Raw genomic sequence first — 18728 nt, 5'->3', positions numbered from 1 at the left:
TACAACAAAGTCAAAAGAAGCCCAAAGAAACAAACTTGATGCATTCATAATACCCAAGTTTGGAAAGAAAATTTTCCTCATAAAAATACTGATTGAAATCACTTGTTTGAAATAAAAATGAGCCCAAATTGCTAAATAAAAATAAATAAAACTGTTAGATTAGGGACCTAAATGAGACATTGAACACTAATAATAATAAGTGAAGGATAGAAAAATCCAGTACTACATAAATAAAGAAGACATTTATTATGGAGAAAGAGTTGGTACATTTCTTAACAACCACTATCTTTTTTAATTGAATTCCTTCTTGTCTCAGTCATAGGCAATAAAATCGCAGACATCTCTCGTAGCTATATTTTTGCTGATACATCTCCTTGGGCAAGAGAAACAAAGGAAAAAAATAAACAAATGGGACTCTATCTAACTAAAAAGCTTTTGCACAGCAAAAGAAACCATCAACAAAATGAAAAGGCAACTCATCTTAACTGTCTGAGCATAAGCCCCACAAGACTCAATGGGTCAGTGAACTTCAACACCAACTTTTTCAACTTTCCTAATGTTAACATATTCTTGTTTTCACTTTCTTTCACTTATACATCATTCATTCATTCATCAGTTTATTCAAAGTTTATGGCTACTAAATAATTCTTGAAACAAGGAAATGCCAGAAGAATGTGTGTTGAGTTGCCTTTACCTCATATGGTGATAGCAAGGGTAAAATTCATAGATATCTTATTTATCATGTAAAATTCATTTATTGCTAGCTGTTTGTAAAAGAGATAATGAAAGACATTAGCCCTTTGCCCATTTGCCCTGAAATAGAAGTGTTACCTCCATTTTAAGTATAGAAACACTATAAAACTCCTGAAGCTTGAAAACTCTAGAGAAAGAAAAGACCAAAGAAAATACAAAGAATAGAAAATCATAGTTGGAAGGTTTGCCCTCCCATTCTATTAGACATATAGGCTTCTAATATATCTTTCTTTCCATTTCTCTAAGAATCCATTTCTCAATTTTATTTCTGTCTCCTTTCACTCCCTCCTCTCTCCCTTCCTTCCCTTGTTCCAACAATTACCATTTACCAAGCACTTTTTTATGTGCCAATCACCATACCAAGTATTTTAGAGATACTATTTCCATTCTACATATGAAAAAACTAGCATACAGGGAAGCTGTGAAACTTACCCAAGATGCCACAGTAAGTAGCAGAACCTGGATGTGAACCCAGATACAAGTTTTGGTATGTGTATAAACACACACACACATAAATACATGGATACACACACACACACACACACACACACACACACACACACACACTCTAATATATATATTAGAGGCCCAGTGCACGACATTTGTGCACTGTGGGGGGAGGGGTCCCTCAGCCTGGCCTGCACCCTCTCGCAGTCCGGGACCCCTCAGGGGATGTCCACCAGGGGGATCGGACCTGAGCCGGCAGTCAGACATCCCTCTTGTAGTCTGGGACTCTCACAGTCTGGGGCTCTCTCAGTCTGGCACCCCTCGCTCCTTACGGCCTGCCTGCAGCGGAGGTGGGAGAGGCTCCTGCCACCGCCACTGCACTCGCCAGCTGTGAGCTCAGCTTCTGGCTGAGTGGTGCTCCCCTTTGTCATATATATATGACAATGAACAATTTAACAGAATGTGAATAAACAGTGGTCTTCTGACAATCCTACCTAATAAAAGAGTGATATGCAAATTAACCATCACTCCACTACATAAACAAGCCACGCCCACCTGCCATGCCCACCTGCCAATCAGAGCGAGTATGCAAATAAACCCAACCAAGATGGCTACAGCCACAGAGAGCAGGAGGGAGGCTTGGGTTTCCCAGGCAACAGATGAAGCTAACCTTTCCGCCTGCCCTTCCTGGCCTAAGCCTCCACTCAAGGCTACAAAGTTTCGATTATAGAAGGTAAGCAAATCCAAACAGAAATGGCGGCAGCCACGGAGCTGGAAAGAGCAGGAGGCTAGGGTTGCCCCCAGCTTTCTGCACACCCTGGCCAGCCCAGGCCTCCGCTTAAGGCTACAAAGTTTCAATTATAGAAGATATACACAAACCCCAACAGAAACGGCTGCCAGCCAAGAAGTGAGCAGGAGGCTTGGCTCCACTTCAGGCTACAAAGTTTCAATTGTAGAAGGTAAATAAATTCCAGATACCAGGGCCTCCGCTTGGGTTGCCAGGGGTGTGGATGGCCTGCAAACCACCACAGGTCCCTCGCTCAGGCCGCCCCACGCCCCAAGGGAACCCCACCCTGATCCGGGACACCCTTCAGGGCAAACCAGCTGGCCCCAACCTGTGCACCAGGCCTCTATCCTATCTAATAAAAGAGTAATATGCAGATTGACCATCACTCCAACACACAATATGGATGCCCCCATGTGGTCAAAGATCCTGCCCCCATGTGGACACAAGATGGCCACCACAAGATGGCCAGCAGGGGAGGGCAGTTTGGAGGCACCAGGCCTGCAAGGGAGGACAGTTGAGAGGGACCAGGCCTGCAAGGGAGGGGAGGCGATCAACCCTGCAGGGGAGGGCAGTTAGGGGTGACCAGGCCGGCAGAGGAGGGAAGTTGGGGGCAAACAGGCTGGCAGGGGAGCAGTTAGACATCAATCAGGCTGGCATTGGAGTGGTTAGGGGGTGATCAGGCTGGCAGGCAGAAGCGATTAGGGGCAATCAGGAAGGCAGGCAGGCGAGCAGTTGGGAGCCAGCAGTCCTGGATTGTGAGAGGGATGTCTGACTGCCCGTTTAGGCCCGATCCCAGTGGAGGGGTCCCAGATTGGAGAGGGTGTAGGCTGGGCTGAGGAACACCCCCCCCTCCCGCCTCAGTGCATGAATTTCATGCACCGGGCCTCTAGTTATAGAATAAAATTCTTGTCTACAACTGAAAAGATTATATCCTATGTATTTACGTACTAGATATTACCTTATTAATATTACATATAATACATGATATTTTACTTCTATAATAGCATTTATTGAGCACCTATGACATGCCAGGAACTATTTCAAGTAATATATATATTTACCTAATCTGCTCAAACCCTATAAGGGTAAGTATTATTACCCCTATTTTACAGATAACAAAAATAAGGCATAAAGTGTTTCTAGTATAGGTTTGAAGTGCAAATAACTTCCAATAGTACTCTAAGGAAAACCTTCTAATTAAGAGATTTGTTCCAGTCTATTTACAACTGCTTGTTTATGCCCCATATAAAACCTTATATTTAGGTATGCCAATAGAAATGAATGAAACAAATTAAAAATGCTGTTTTTATTCTGTAGTTCACTATCTGACTAATGCCAACGTCCCACCATCTCTTTCATTCCTTTCCTAGCCTAATCAGGTCAACTGACCCCAGTTAAAAGCAATCTTCTATAAGACATAAGTGAAATCTGGTTTTGAATGGATTTTCATAGAACGTATTAAAGCTATATGCAGAGAGCTAACACATTCCAGCTGTACAGAGAAAGAAAAAATAAAAAAAAGAACTCCACTCAATGGCTAAGTTTCTCTTTACTGGAATAGCAGCAAATAAAGTAAACAAGTAAGTCTTCAACTTGGTCTTACATGGCATAAATACATGCTAAGTCAACCGTACCCTGAAATCACTGCGGCAACCACAGGAGCTCAAAAGAAACTCAAAACGAACACTACAACTCAATTCACTCTGCACTTAAAAAATGTGCTTTTTTTTTTTTTAAATGGCTCACTTAAATCTTTAGATTGAATGGAGGAATTTAGGCACAAAATAATATCTTATAGCCTCAGGGGGGTAATTAGGAATAAGAAGCCTGCCCCAATCCCACTTCTCGCTCTAAGCATTAAGGCACATGCTCTGAGTCGGTCAGACTCCATGGAGAGTCCCAGCTCTGCTACCATGGGTCCTCCCTGCATCTCAGTGCATCTCTAGGTCACAGGATTATTGTTTGGATAAAACATAATGAAGTGTAGAAATATATTTAAAAGTGGAAGTAACTGCCATAATTCTTCGTGATGCTGAGCATTACATTAGTTAACATATGGAAATATTCAATAAATCACTATACCACTACGAATTGTAGTTAACAAGTAGTACAGTTTGGCAACTAATAAAAACTCCATAAATGACAGCTCTTATTACTAGAGCTTGCACAGATTATATAAATACTTTTCCATGTTTGCTGACCAATTTATAGATATTTACAAATGTTCCATAAATGAATGTCTCCCAGTAAATTATTTATGCTCTTCTTAACAACTGCAGCATTTTTATAGTTAAAATGCAACATGATTTTAGTTGTTCCTCACAATTATCAAATTTTGCCTTTTTTTCTGGAAATAATTAGAATAGAAAGTAAGAACTGACTCCAAAATACATTTTTCAACCTTTACAAGTGATGTTAGACTCTTTTAAAAAGCATGACACTCGCCGAAGAATAATATGCACACTAACAGAACTAGGTTATAAAGCAGCTATGAGAGAACTAGCCAGTACTGACATAAGTTCAATTTTTTGTTTTCTTGTGAAATATTTAGTTTTCTTCATTGAGATCCACACATTTCTGCCAAAGCAGTATTTTAGGGATTTCCCCCCCTCCGTATTTCCTCCCAACCTTGTGATTTTTTACCCATAAAAATTAAAATGATTTTCAGTAATTGTTTAACCTTTTGCAAACTGAACTTGCATCTGTTATGTTTTGCTTTCCATGTCTAGTAACTAGTAATCTTGAAAAATTGTGCCTCAGGGACTGAAGATGTGTACTGTCCCACTGAACACATATGAAATAGAAAGTTGCCTTTATATCTTCATTTATATCTTTTTCTCAAGTGACAGTCGCCATCACATTTCTTTCTTGAGCTCCCTTTAGGGCTTCCTGAGGCTCTCTGCTGAATCTCCAATAATAGTACCTGCCACCCTCGTTAGTTTCTAATCTCCTACCTTTGTCACTGCTTTATTCATACCGGGCTACTACACACTGCATTGAAAACGAGAAATAGGACATGTTTTAATGACATAATGATATAATATTTTCTGGTGGGAGAGAGAAGGAATAATTAAAAACTAGATACTATAGTTCCAAAAACTACAGTATTTTGACTTTTAAATTTGTACTTATATATATAATGGACAGCAGCATATGTGCCATCTGATTTAGGTTATTAAAATTTATTTGCATCCTTCATGCAAGGATTGACTTTAGTGAAGAGGCAAGGCCCTGAAATTGTATGAAATAAGTCGTGTGTGTGTGTGGGTGTGTGTGTATGAGTGTGAGCATGGATGAGTGTGGGTGTGTGCATATAGTACATGGATAAGTATATTTTCTGAGAAAAGGGTTCATAGCACTTGTGAGATTCTCAAAGGGGCGTGTGAACCACAAAAGTTTAAGAACTGCTGCTCTGGAAGATATTAGGCACACTGAAAGTCAGACTGGACTATACAGAAAACAAAAACAAAATTATAATAGATAATCAATTAAAAATTGTTCCTATACTAAACAGAGGGAAACTAATTAGAAAATTGAAATAGTAAATGGGGGAAAATCTCTCAGTGAAGTTCCCTAGTGGGTGTCTTCTCACTGGGAAAGATACCATTTTATAAAGGAAGTACTTACTTGTTCACCTCGGAGTCCTGGGAGGCCTGGATGTCCTTTGAGACCCTGAAAGGGGAAAATTGAAAACATGCTATGAAAAGTAAACCCATATAAGCCAAATCACTAAACCCAGTTTCTGGGTTGTCTTGTACCCCAACTTACAGATTCCTCATCAATATTAATGCAATCCTTACTAATTTATTTCATAAAAACTTTAATCTTTTTAATAAGTTTTAATTTTTTATTAAATAAATTCTTATTAATATTCTTAAAAACTTTGAGTATTATTTGAATTATTTGTTATTATCAACTAAAGTGGTAGCAAAGTATAGAAGAAAGAGAAGTGTCTTTTATAAAAGGCTGGTATCCCTCAATGGATTTGTTAAATTTTGCTAAACCTTTTCAAAAGTTGGTTTTAGTTCATTAATGCTAAAACAAAATGCCCTAAGACATAATCTGTTTGTAATTATCAAAAAAACTGGACCACATCCACACAGTTTATCTAATTCCACTGTCGTGACACTCCATGAATGAGCTAAGACAAATGAAAGAGCCTGTTCACAAGTTCATCAAAAGGGGTTTTGTAAAGCTGTCTAAGAAATTAATAACAAATGTTATATGTCAATTATCTCAATTAAAAAATGAAATTAGTAGCAAAAATTCTAAATAATAGAACCAAAATTAAGTATTAATTTTATCATTAACACCCAAAGATAAAAAATAGGTAATATCTGAACCGTGTCCAGCACGGCCAGTGGTGAACCTGAAGAGGGGTGGTGAAGGATTAAAGAAAACAGACAAGAGAATATAGCTGGGGCCAGGTGGGACACTGTTCTCGGATGGACAGACAGTGACACAGCCTGTAAGCCAAGTCTTTATTTTATAGTCAGATCCCATGAGGCAAAGCAAGGGCGTGGTCAAGATGTTTACAATGTTCTCGTGAGTTTCAAATCTACTTAATTACATGCTCCTGAGAACTCTATCAAGCTTTGTTTTGGCAGCACTTGCTGCATCTCCCGAAGCCTACATCACTCAGCCACCTGGGACCATAGGTTCAGACCATAAGGTTAAACTTAGAACCATATCCTTTGGCTATAATTGTGCTGGGCGGGCTTTGCCCTCCAAGCTGGGACCTGCACGTGCACGAGAGGACCATGCCCTCTTATTAGCCCAAGGCTTGAATCTGTCCAAATGCTGTAGCCGCTCTCCACAAATATCCTTTATCCTCTAGAAGGATTTTTTTCTGTAAGCAAAATGAAGGAAGCAGAAAGAAAGGACAGGAAGAAAGACATACTTTGGAGCTTATTTGTATAGCTCTAGTCAACAATCAATGAATCAACCTACACCCAGATTTTGAAGTATATAAAAGAACAGGATAAAGTTCCTTTTTTTAGAACCTCTTAAGATTTTAGGCAAACTATAACTCAAAAACCTGAAATAAATTATAGTTTAAAAGTATCAAAAACTTTGAATTAATATACTACAAACTGAAGGTAAATTTTTGAAGTTTCAAATATAAAGTAATGGAATGAAAAGAGTTATTCAGGACTAACCACTGAAGGCATATCAACTTGAATTCATGAATTAGAGAAGGAAATTATGCTTTGGTTAGACAATGGGGAAATTAGAAGAAGTGCCTATTTGAAAAATAAGAAAATGATTTAAGCAGCTTTTGAGATGTTAAACTTAACAGTAAAATGTTTAAGTAGAGAAGTCTCTTGAGAACTAGAGAGAAGACTAGAAAAAGTAAGAAAACAAATTTAAAGACAAAGGTTTTTGTGTTATCTATAAGTTACATGTAAGCATATTCTTAACAAGGAAGTAAGAGAATTAAGAAAGAAGAGGACAAAGGAAAAGGCCTATCATCTGGGAGCTCAGTACTTCTTTGATTAGGCCATTAGACAGAGGTCAGAGAAGTGGAAATGAGAAAGAGAAAAAGGGGTTGGGGGTGGAGGAAGATACAAAGGAATTTCATTGAGCTAATATATGCCAGACGTTGTGCCAACTATTTCCAAATGCCTCAGATAATTCTATAGCAATTCTATGAAGTATTTTTCCCATTTCTACAGATAAGAAAACTGAATTCTGAAAAATTAAATCATTTGACCAATCATGATGGTAAGGTGAAATCATGTTGTTTTGCTAGTTAGATGTATCAAGAATTGAGACCAGCTGATGTGGCTCAGTTGGTTGAGTGTCTGTCCATGCATCAGAAAGAAACCTGGGTTGTGGGCTCGATCCCCAGTAGAGGATGTGCAGGAGGCAGCCGGTCAATGATTCTCTCTCATCATTTATGTTTCTATCTCTCTCCCTCTCCCTTCCTCTCTCTGAAATCAATAAAAACATATTTTAAAAAAATAATTAAGTAACCTGCCCTTCTATTTACTTTATATGCTATAGTTGTCTGAATGCAGGCTGTCCTCATTCTTATCAATAAGTTCAAACATTATAGACCACCAAGACAAATCAGCAAAAGTGATACAGTAGGCAGTTAGACAGACGTGAGCAGGGTCGGAAGGATAGGCCAGGTACAGAATAACCAGGGCAGAAAGCCCCAGTTGCCTAGCAACTGGCAAAACTGAGTATACTGCTGGTCATTCAGTTTAGACCCCCCTGACCTTTCATATCACTTGTCTCGTGGGTTAGACCCTCCCCTGACCTTCTCTCCCGTCATGTTGCTAATCATGTAGTAGAACTCCTTAGAGGAGGGACAAGGGGCCTGGAGAAGAGCCTCATGCAACTCCTATACAAGCCCTTGCATGACCACTTTCTTAAGCATTGAGCCCTCAGGACAATGAGGTTCTGGCTGGAATCAAATAATCTTAAGAACAAAGCCTCAGATCTGTTGACCACAGAGATCGAGTTTTGGTCAAACTAGAGATAACATTTAGGCCACAGTTATGTTTCAGCTCTAGGCCCAGAAGAGCAGCAAAACCAGATGAAGCGATGCCTGTGGCTGACATCAGGATCAGATGCAATGATTAATGACCCTCTACCCTAGCACTGACCACAACCCTGAAGGACACACCTGGAAAACTGATGAACATTCTATTGAAATCCTCCCCTGAGATCTCCCCTAAAATCCCTGCCTTTGGAAAACAGATAAAACCCCTTAAGACAAAGGACCCAATGTGGGTGCTTGAGCATGCCCACACCTTTCCCCACTCCCTTCTTTCCTTCTTTCTGTACTCTCTGGAGCATGCCCGCACCTTTTCCACGCTCCTTCCCCCAGCCTTGTTTTCTTTACCTTTCTCTCTCCAAAAGAAGGGCCCTTCTTTTGCCTCTGTAACTTGTTTCCTGAGTCCACACAGCCCAGCTGGCTCACTTCTTCTACCTCTGTGACTTTCTAAATAAACTTCTGGTTACATTTGAGTTCTTGGCTCTGAATCTTTCTTAGCCAAACTCAAGGACCACGGCCTAACATCTGGTGCTGTTTGCCATTAACAAAAGGAGTTATATTTCATGAATCATGCTAGTATTAATGCTACACACTTAACAATGGCATCTAATATACCCAATGTTTAACTGAATTTTGCTCTGAGTTTGTACATTTTTTAAGATAACTAAAGATCAGCCTAATTACAAAATGAGACATATTGTTCTCAGTTGTCCAAATGTTATACAAGATTCTACAGATACTAGTAAAAATATATGAAAAGCTAAGCTGTTTTCACTTTTTGTAACAGGAAATGAGAAATGTCCTGACAGTGGTGGTGGCTCGCTGGGATGGGAAAGCATTTCTAGGAGGGTGGGAGCTAACAGCTCCTAGGAGAGTGCCAGGAAGATGAGGAATGAGGAGCCAGGTGAGAGGCACAAAGGTAGACAAACTCTCTGTCATAAGCCTATTTCCTTTACCTTTTATTTCTTAAATGTGTTTGTTTATTTATTCACTTACTTAGTTTTATTTCTGTGAACTCATGAGTCTAGCCAAATACTTTTCTTTCTTTGGCTACCATGTGATTTTTGGCCAGAGTTTCTTCTCTCCCTAGCCCACGGTGAAACAGAATGCCGTGGTGGTACAATTTCTTCTTGAGCTTCCTTCCCCTGAAGCACTTTATAATAGTAAACTACTCGTGTTAATCATGTTATCTTCTGTGTGCACAATTCCTTGAAGGGATTCTTCCTCATCCCCAAATAGTCATGATATTTTCTTCATGAGCTCTCTCCTACTCCACCTCAGCCATAACAGATGGCACTTGATAAAAGGAGGCCAATACAAAGTCTGGTCAGTAGCTTATAAGAGCACCTGAAATGAAGAGTTTTATCTAAATAGAAATAAGTCAGATTCTCTTTCTTAAATTTTGTTTTAAATAAAGAGAGAAGGAAAGAAGAAGGAAGGAAAGATAGGAAAGAAGGAAGGAAGGGAGAGAAGAAAGGGAGAGAGGGAGAGAGGAAGGGAGGGAGGGAAGGAGGGAGGGAGGGAGGGAAAGTTACTTGGGTGGAAAATAAATTCTGAGTATTTAATATGATATCTCAATCCTCTTAATGTTGAAAGGTGACAAGTAAGAGAAATAATATCTTTTTGTTACTTTTCGTGTAATATTATTATATCTGTAATATACTGGAATTAGCACCACTACTGTTTAAGGGCCTTCATTTATTCCCTAAATTTGTGACTATATAACTCATTTATTTCTATTTAAACACTAGTCTATAAAGTTTTAAAAAGCAAAGGGAATAAGTTATTGGTAAAACTGCAAGCTTTGGCAAAGCGCCAACCTAGGGATCTGCCATACTATTTGAATAAAGTAGTTTATATTGTCGTCTTTTGAAAATATTATTTGAGTTACTGTTCTCTATCCTAACATAGGAAGAATAACAAAAAGTTTCCCGTAAATAGTAACATATGATTTTTTTCTAATGGATGTATTGAAAAAAGCTGATAGGAAAATTTACAAATTCTGCTTTAGAACAGATTAAAAACCCATTGCAATAAATTATAGAATTGTCTCAATTTCGTTTTGATGGAAAGTTGCCTTACCAAGAATGCCAATAATAATTGGGGATTAGAATCTAATTTGAATATAGAGACTTTTATTTTAATACTTATTTTAACAAATATGTTATCCATAGGTGGGTATACAGGACAAAAAAAGGGGGGGCATGCAATTGAATCAAAATCAGAAATATTTAGGAGTAAGAAAGATACAAATAAAACCATTACATACAGGCCATCCTCCTTTGCATGGCAGTATAGGACCATAAAACTGATCATACAAACTGAAACCATGCAAAGCAATCTTAAAAATGGGAAAAGCTACAATTGTTCTGTGACCTTTAAAAACTTCTCTCACAACTTAAAAATTCTGTCAGTTATATTTATATAGGGAAATAAAAATGATGACCACTAGGACCAGGTGAAAGGGCACAGTCAATTAAACCTAAAACACCAATGTTCATTCATTCACTAATATGTGCTTGCTATATGCCAGACACTAGTCTGAGATACCACAGTGAATAAAGTACAGCCCTTGTACTTAAGGCCTTTTTCTAAATCCTCACCCAAGGATGTTTATCGATTTTACAGAAGAAGAAGAAGAGAGAGAGAGAAAGAGAGAAAGAGACAGACAGACAGACAGACAGACAGAGAGTAACATTGATGTGAGAGAGAAACATAGATCTGTTGCCTCCCATAAGCACTCTAACCGGGGATCAAACCTGCAACCTATGTATGTTCCCTGACTGGGAATCGAACACACAACCTTTTGGTCTATGGGACGACCCCCAAACCAAGTGGAACACCCGGCCAGGGCTGCACTTCAGGACTCCTAAATCATTCATATATGTCCTTTAAGCTGCTGCTACTGCACTGCTGTCTGAAAGCCAATATTAAATTTTCTTTTTCTTTAATGTAATAACATTAGTTTACAGATGAGGTATCTGTTAAGTTTGTCCTACACAGCAGGACTCCTATCAGCAATGCCTTGAGGAATACAGAGAAAGGCCTGTCACCATGTTTTGGCCAAAATAACCAGGGAAAGCTATGGCAACATTGAGAAATTGTGAGAAGATGGTCATAGCTGACTCAAAAAAAGGAACTCTAAGCAAGAATTCAAAATGAAATAAAAATCAGCAACCATGGTAATGCCAGCACTTCTTGGGGCAAGGCAATGACTTTCCTAAATTCATAAGAATAAGGAGTTTAATTATATTTTTTACAAAATTGAATGGAAGAATGATACCAAATAACTGCAGAGTTTGAGGAGACATAGAATGAATATAATACAAACCTCTATTTCACACACCTCCCTCTCTCTTGGCACATATTTCCCTCATGCACAAAACAGACTGCTGCCAACCTCTGTCCCCAGCTCCTCACCCTACTGACCCACTAACCTCCTTTAATTAGTACTCGGTGTTTGCTTTGGTCCCATCAGCTTTTATTGTCTTTTTCAGCTAGGGCTCACAGAGAAACACAGTATAATAAACTAATCCTCAGAATGGCGCTACATGACAGATGACAGCATTTTCTGAGGACATGGAAAATTTTTAAAGAACTTCTGGAAACTAAGGGACTTTTAGCCAAATGCATTTATCATTAATGTTAGAATGTCAATCAGAAGAGCCAGCCTACGGGAAATATCTTTGGACACAGGGAAGTTTTCAAAGTCCCACAAATCCCACCACTTTGGCAACCGCCGGCTTGCCTGTGGGGAGTTCAGTACTGTGCTGCCTTGTTCTCGGCTTCCCCTGTCATTAGTGGGAATGACAGCTTGCAGAGAAGATGGTCACAGTGGTGACAGCATAGCCCCTCAGCAGCAGCATTTGTATTAACCTGTCAGTCCTGCACTTAGACTGGGAACCAGCCCCAAATGAAACATAACTCTGTAGATTTTCACAGGGATAATGGGCAGGTGAGAGGACCATCTATAGAATTAACTACGAAAAAATAGAATTCTTCTTATTTCTCTCTACAGGCACTGATTTTATTCTAATCCAGATATACTTGTATTGTTGTTGTCATCAATACTCACTACTAATGTCGCTCCTTCATACTGTCCTTGCTTTAGACAGATTATGAAAAGCTGCACACTTTTTGAGTGACTGATAAATCACAGTGCATTCCATTTGATGCTTTCCTTTTCAACTTTATAAAGATACTAGAGGCCTGATGCACGAATATTCATGCAAGAACAGGCCTTCCTTCCCCTGGCTGCCGGCACCGCCTTTGCTCAGGCCAGAGCCGCCTTTTCGCTCTGGCCCGGAGCCGCCTTTCCGCCTTCCCATGCTGTTCAGAGGCCCGGAGCAGCTGGGGCGGTGCGAAACGCCTGCGTCTTTGCCATGATGATGACGCAAGCGTCCCGCCCAGCCCCCAGCAGCTCAGCGCCTGCGTATGCAAATTAACTCACCATCTTTGTTGGGTTAATTTGCAAACTCACTCCTAATTGGCTGGTGGGCATTGCGAAGGTACAATTTGCATCTTACTCTTTTATTAGTGTAGATGGTGCACTTCTTATGTAGTGGAAATACTTTCTAAAATAATTGAAATATTTCCACCAAAACAGAATAAGAATTCACACTATTTATAATTATTACTAAAACCATAGTAGTCAGTATTTTTGATATGCAGAAAATGACTGCCATACATTACTTATTAACCCTTTGCACTCGCTTGCTTTTTTCTCGAGCTGCTACCGATGCTAACCGTGTCGAGTCACACTGAACATCTGAGTGCAAAAGGTTAAAACATGTTTTAAAAATGTGTGCATTGTTTCACAACTGCTCTGAGTTATACCTTCCTGCTAAGATATGCTTAACATCTCCCATCTGGCTTATCCCCTGATCAACAAAAATTGCTCCAACTAAAAGCACTGTTAATGTCCTTACACTTTTAAATAGCAGACTTTCAATATTAATATAGCAACTGATCAACTATATTAAAAACCAATTTAAAATCCATCTGGAGTCCAAACTCAGAATTCTGACTTTCGTTTTCCATCCAATTCAACATGCACTCTGGATCAAATGTATCTGCTTTTTGGCACAAATTGAGACACTTAGTGGGAAGTGAAACATACTTCAATTCCTAGGAAAATAAGAGTTATATGAAGGTAGGTAAATTGAGACAATATAGCATGTCAATCTGGAGAAGCACATTGCTTGTTAAAGATGTTAATAATGATTTTTTTAAAAGTCCAGGAGAGAGAGATAAAAGGGGGAAAAGAAAACAGCAAACCAAGAAAATCTATTGAAGAGTGAAAGAAAATATTGCTGCTGATTTACATACTTTTTTATTTCTGACTCAATATTAATTCTAGTTTTCAAAACATTTTTCACATTAATCTTTTCTTTATCTCAATGGTTTTCAAGAGTTGTCAGTGTTATTTACACAACTTTCTTGCAGTCATTTTAAATATTACTTGAGTATGGTTTATATTAGAAGAATTATTCCTTTCCCAGAGAAAAGGAATAATGAAGTCATCATTATCTGTCATCCAAAACTATATTTGTTCCCTTAGCTTTCATGAAAAAAAATTTTTACTTCCTCTTGCATACATTCTTGAGATGGTCAGAATACTGAAATACACATCTAACAAAAATTGGCTTAATGAACTAATTAATTAATGGGGAAACCGTACTCCAAGTTATTAACAGCACAGCCATGTGTCAAATAGGCCTGGATCTGAGTCTTAACTGTATTAATTAATAGTTGTGTGGCCTTGGATAAGTTATTTAACTCCTTTATACTCCACTTATTTATAACATACTGAACATAGTATCAATCTCAAAGAGCTGCAGAGAGACTGGAACACTGCACAAAATTTTATAGCAACTATTAATATTAGTAGTCATCATTATGATAATTCATAAAATAGTTTAACAAATAAAAAGATGTAAGAAACTTTATACTAATCAAAACCCTAGTACCTTATTCATCTCTTATAATATGAACAGAACAGTTAAATGCACAGTGAATTCAGTATCAGTAAGTTTTATCTCTTAATCTTTCCAAAACTCTGAGTGACCCTGAGCAATTCTCTTAAACTCCCTGCGCTTATCAGAGATATCTCACAACATGAATAACTTAACTTCTTATCTTGACTATAGAATTCATCTACCATTTTAGGGTTAGAACTGAAATGACGAGAGAATAGGAGTCCCCAGGTTATAGTTAATATGAACTGTTATTCTAGGTTCTACTAGCATAGACCCTGTTTGCAGGAAGTAAATCTGAGCATGACCTCGGTAGTACAAAAATGAATCAAAATTAGTAAATTCCATAAACAGCTAATAATTTACTCAAACATTCTACCCAATAATCATTTCCCCCTTCACATAAAGGATAGGAACAGTCTATCAAGCTCATTTTGAATGTATCTCTATTGTACATTCCTATTAAAGTAAGATATGCACATAGACTGTGATAAAAACTTGTTCCAAGCCTGCTTATGTGGAAAATCAGCTTAGGCTTAGATTGAGTCCTTATGTCCTTTTGCTGGCAATACTTGTTCTTTTTTTTTAAAAAAAAAAAACTATATAGTGGTATATAGTTCCCACTATAGGCCCTCTGAAAAAGGAGAAAACATTCTCAGAAAAAGCTACAAAATCATCTCAAATATTTCAACACTGTCCTGAATGACTTTCAAATCATAGTAAACCATGGATGTTTCATTTACCAGGAAGTAATTTAGTTTCTAAGTACCTTCAACTAAATCTTCCCTAGAGAAAATTCAGCTACAGCTGATAATTGATAATACAGCAATATCCCTGATTTCTATAGGATTGATTTCTATTAGTTAACAATAAAAGCCCAGATTTTATAAGTTTTAAAAATCATATTGCAGGAAAAGGAGTTTGTGAAAGATGCACAATCTCCCCCCCACCCCCCAGTTTGTTTAAATTAATGCTGTTTCATTTTACTAGATTTACACAGAGTAAGCAAAAACATTCTTAATGTTTTAAAATACTGATGGGACAAGATCCATATATTATGTGCAGAGGGCTTTGGAAGCTAACATATTGTGCTTTAAGTAAATACAATTTCAAGTTTCAAATGATAATCTGCTCTAATGGTTAACATTAGTCTGTTAAAACTTTCTCTATAAAGATCCTCTTCTACATAATAATCATTCAACTTTTACTTAGTATTTTTCTTTCTGGATTGCTAATTTCATCAGCCATAGGCATAATCTAACCTCAGAAACTAATAATTAGTTTGTTTTTCTCTCATATGCAGTTATTATTTAGGGTGAAATAACTATACTTAATATCAAATGAACAATTAAGATAATTTCTGTATTATGAGATTTTCTTTGTTTGATGCCCTTCATCAGTACAATTTCCTTATATCCTTAGTGGTCAGAGATATGCTAAGTAGCATTAATCAAGCAAATTCATGACTGTATGTCATGACCAATTCTGTTAGAAATGATCACTCTGCAGTTTCATGTCTCCATGGGAGCAACCAGCAACCTCAAAGGAGTTATCAGATTCTAAGTACCATCTAGGATGAAGACTAGTCTGAGGACCATAAGAATAATGGTGTGGTGTGGTATGGTGTGGTGTGGTGTGGTGTGGTGTGGTGTGGTGTGGTGTGGTGTGGTGTGGTCATGGGAGGAAAACTACTCCATGAGATCACAACCTTTTTCATCATTTAACAATTCAGCCCTTAGCAAGGGTTTTGAAGAAAAACAAACAAGGTCAGGATCCTTTCCAAAACCAGATAAATAGCTGATGGTTAACATTTATTAAGGGCTTGCTATTTGTCTGGCAGTATAGTGTGTGGATTATCTCATTCCATGTTCTTAAGAACTCCCTATGAAGTGGGTAGTATCATCTTCAAATCTTAACGATGAGGCAACTAAAGCTTAGAGAGGTTAGGCAACCTACCCAAGGTTTATGGGAACCAGAAAATAGCAGATGGAATTTGAGCCAAGTAACCAGAGCCTGACTATCACCTCCAACCTAAATCTCCCGAGAGGGAAGAAATATGACACACTAAAACCCCAACACAGCTAATGTTTATATGTATTTAGACACCCATATAATGTCAAATACTGCCCTCCAATATGCCGGGGCTCTTAATAGCTTAGAAAGAAATGTTGTGTCTTCCTTATCCCCTGTAGAAAATCAACAACTCAGTGTATTGAGGGGAAACAAGTTGAATATATAGGAGAAAATGTACACAACATATTTTTATGAAATAATTAGCATAGCTGTGCTAGTATTTCTTTTAACCTCAGAGAATGCTTAGTCGCATGGGTGTGACTACCGTGCGGTAGTTGCCATCCCCAATCCTCACTTCCACCCCTCCCATCAGGCTTCACGTTTGTATATATATCATGGCACAGATTATTATTTCCTAATAAAATAGGAACCCCTTTTAAAAAAGAGCCAAGTGTATTACCTATAACCAAATGTAACTCCTTTGGACATATGAAACTTAAAAAGTGACTTCAAAGTTTCAGAAGTAGGTTCTTTCCTAATATAATTTTAAGACATCTTCCATAGTCTATCAGTGACGTTCTCATCATTAACTGAAGGGTTTTATTTTCCTTTTCATACAACCCTGGCTTGTGTGGGCACCACGTTCCTGGATTAGGACAGCATCCTAATTCCTACTGCTGAGAAAAGAAATTTAAAACGTTGGCTTTAAGCTCAACTGCCAAATGAGATCCAGGAACTGAAGAGCTCCTAGAGTCAGGACACCTACTTCTGTCAAAGTAAAACTGCATCTTACCTTATCACCTTGCACACCAGGGGGCCCCATTAATCCAGACAAGCCTTGATCACCCTAGGAACAAAACACAGAGGTTCAATGGTATAAAAGAGGATTGAAAATTAGAATTCCCTTGCGACAGGATTTCATCTTGGGCGTCAAGATCTTAACTGCATTCATTTCTGATCTTCACAATCTGACGCAAGTTCCAGGTTGTTTCTGACAACTTTTGACAGCTTTTCTGAAGCCCCTGGGCCTTTTCATCCGATGCTGAAAACCTGGACTGCGCTTCCCCACCTCCGTGGTCCTGCACCTTTTCCTCTGATGTCCTTTTCTCTAGGAATGAACTGACTCCCCCAACTCCCACTGCTCCAAGGTTTACCGCGTTTTAAAAACTAAAGTTTACTTTACAATTCTACAAGCACTTGATGTGGCACCTGTCCTGCTCTTTTTGGGAGGACCTACAGCCCGAGGGGTCTCCCATGTGCAACCTTGAACCTCAGGATGCGGGGCTGTGGAGAGCAGGGCTGCGTTTCTATAGTTCCCCCCCCCTGGAAAGGAGCATTTCCCCTGGCGGGACTGCAAGGGTGCCTTCCCTGCAAACGCACCGCTAGAAAGCAACTAGAGTGGAAAATGACCAGGAGGGCCCTGTATTTGGCCCAACAGACCAAACTTCACCAATTAGGCCCCTCGGTTCCCTCCTCCCCCAACTCCCATGAGGGCTGCCAGCCCGTCTTGGGGTAGGAAGGGGAGAGTATAGGGGTGAAGTGGGGCGGAATTGAGTGGGGGGGGGGGGAGCCTGTCAAAAAGGAATGGGGGGGAGGGATATTATACCTGTTTTCTCTAGGTGCACTTTTTCATAACCTCCCTTACTTTCCCTTTTCCACTGCAGCAATTTACTGGGCAAAAGCTTATATATATTTATTTACATATATATGGTGTTTGAAAGAAAAAAGAGTACTTAGGTAATAATCCAAATAAACCCCTTAGTGACTATTTATGCTCTGTTTAGTTTTTAGTGCATTGTCTATTTTAATATGTCATCAACTTAAGCAGTCAGAAAAGGATGTTTCTAATTATTAACAATGGAGTGCTTTTCCACTTGTTCTAATATTCATTTTAATGCACCTTCTCAATGATTTCAGATGTCTTCCATTTGCGATGGGATGATGCAGATCTATTTTACATTCATCACTCTGATAGAGGAAACAGAAAACTGCAATAGGAAATAGGAGCTCATCTCCTTCCATTAGCTCTAATCATGGGTGGATTACTTGATTCCCCTTCAAAGTTTTTCTATCTGAAAAATTAGAATAATATCTTACATGTCTTATGGGAAAGGAAAAATTACCATTATTTAAGTTATCTTTGCTTGCCATGAGATCCCTAAAGGACTTCAACACTTATCTATGCACTATGAGAGATATTCTTTAGTGGGTATTACATTCTGAAGGACTAGCCCCTGCATTGCTTTTA

The 18728-nt window shown here is 38.7% G+C and overlaps 1 protein-coding gene across 2 annotated transcripts in view; it reads right to left on the bottom strand.

The window, feature by feature from the left end:
* COL24A1 (collagen type XXIV alpha 1 chain) overlaps positions 1 to 18728 on the bottom strand; it is a 323524-nt gene that overhangs the window by 252974 nt on the left and 51822 nt on the right. For both annotated transcript variants that reach the window (XM_079777790.1, XM_079777791.1), the window contains exons 7-8: positions 17274 to 17327; positions 5615 to 5659 (exon numbers count right to left, since the gene is read on the bottom strand). In XM_079777790.1, the coding sequence (XP_079633916.1) occupies positions 5615 to 5659; positions 17274 to 17327 (99 nt within the window). The remainder of the gene's footprint in view (positions 1 to 5614; positions 5660 to 17273; positions 17328 to 18728) is intronic.

The sequence above is a fragment of the Cnephaeus nilssonii genome, assembly GCF_951640355.1.
Source record: "Cnephaeus nilssonii genome assembly, chromosome: 7".
Classification (NCBI taxonomy): Eukaryota; Metazoa; Chordata; class Mammalia; order Chiroptera; family Vespertilionidae; genus Cnephaeus; species Cnephaeus nilssonii.
The sequence above is the reverse complement of the archived record's forward strand: the minus strand, read 5'-3'. Positions and strand labels throughout refer to the sequence as shown.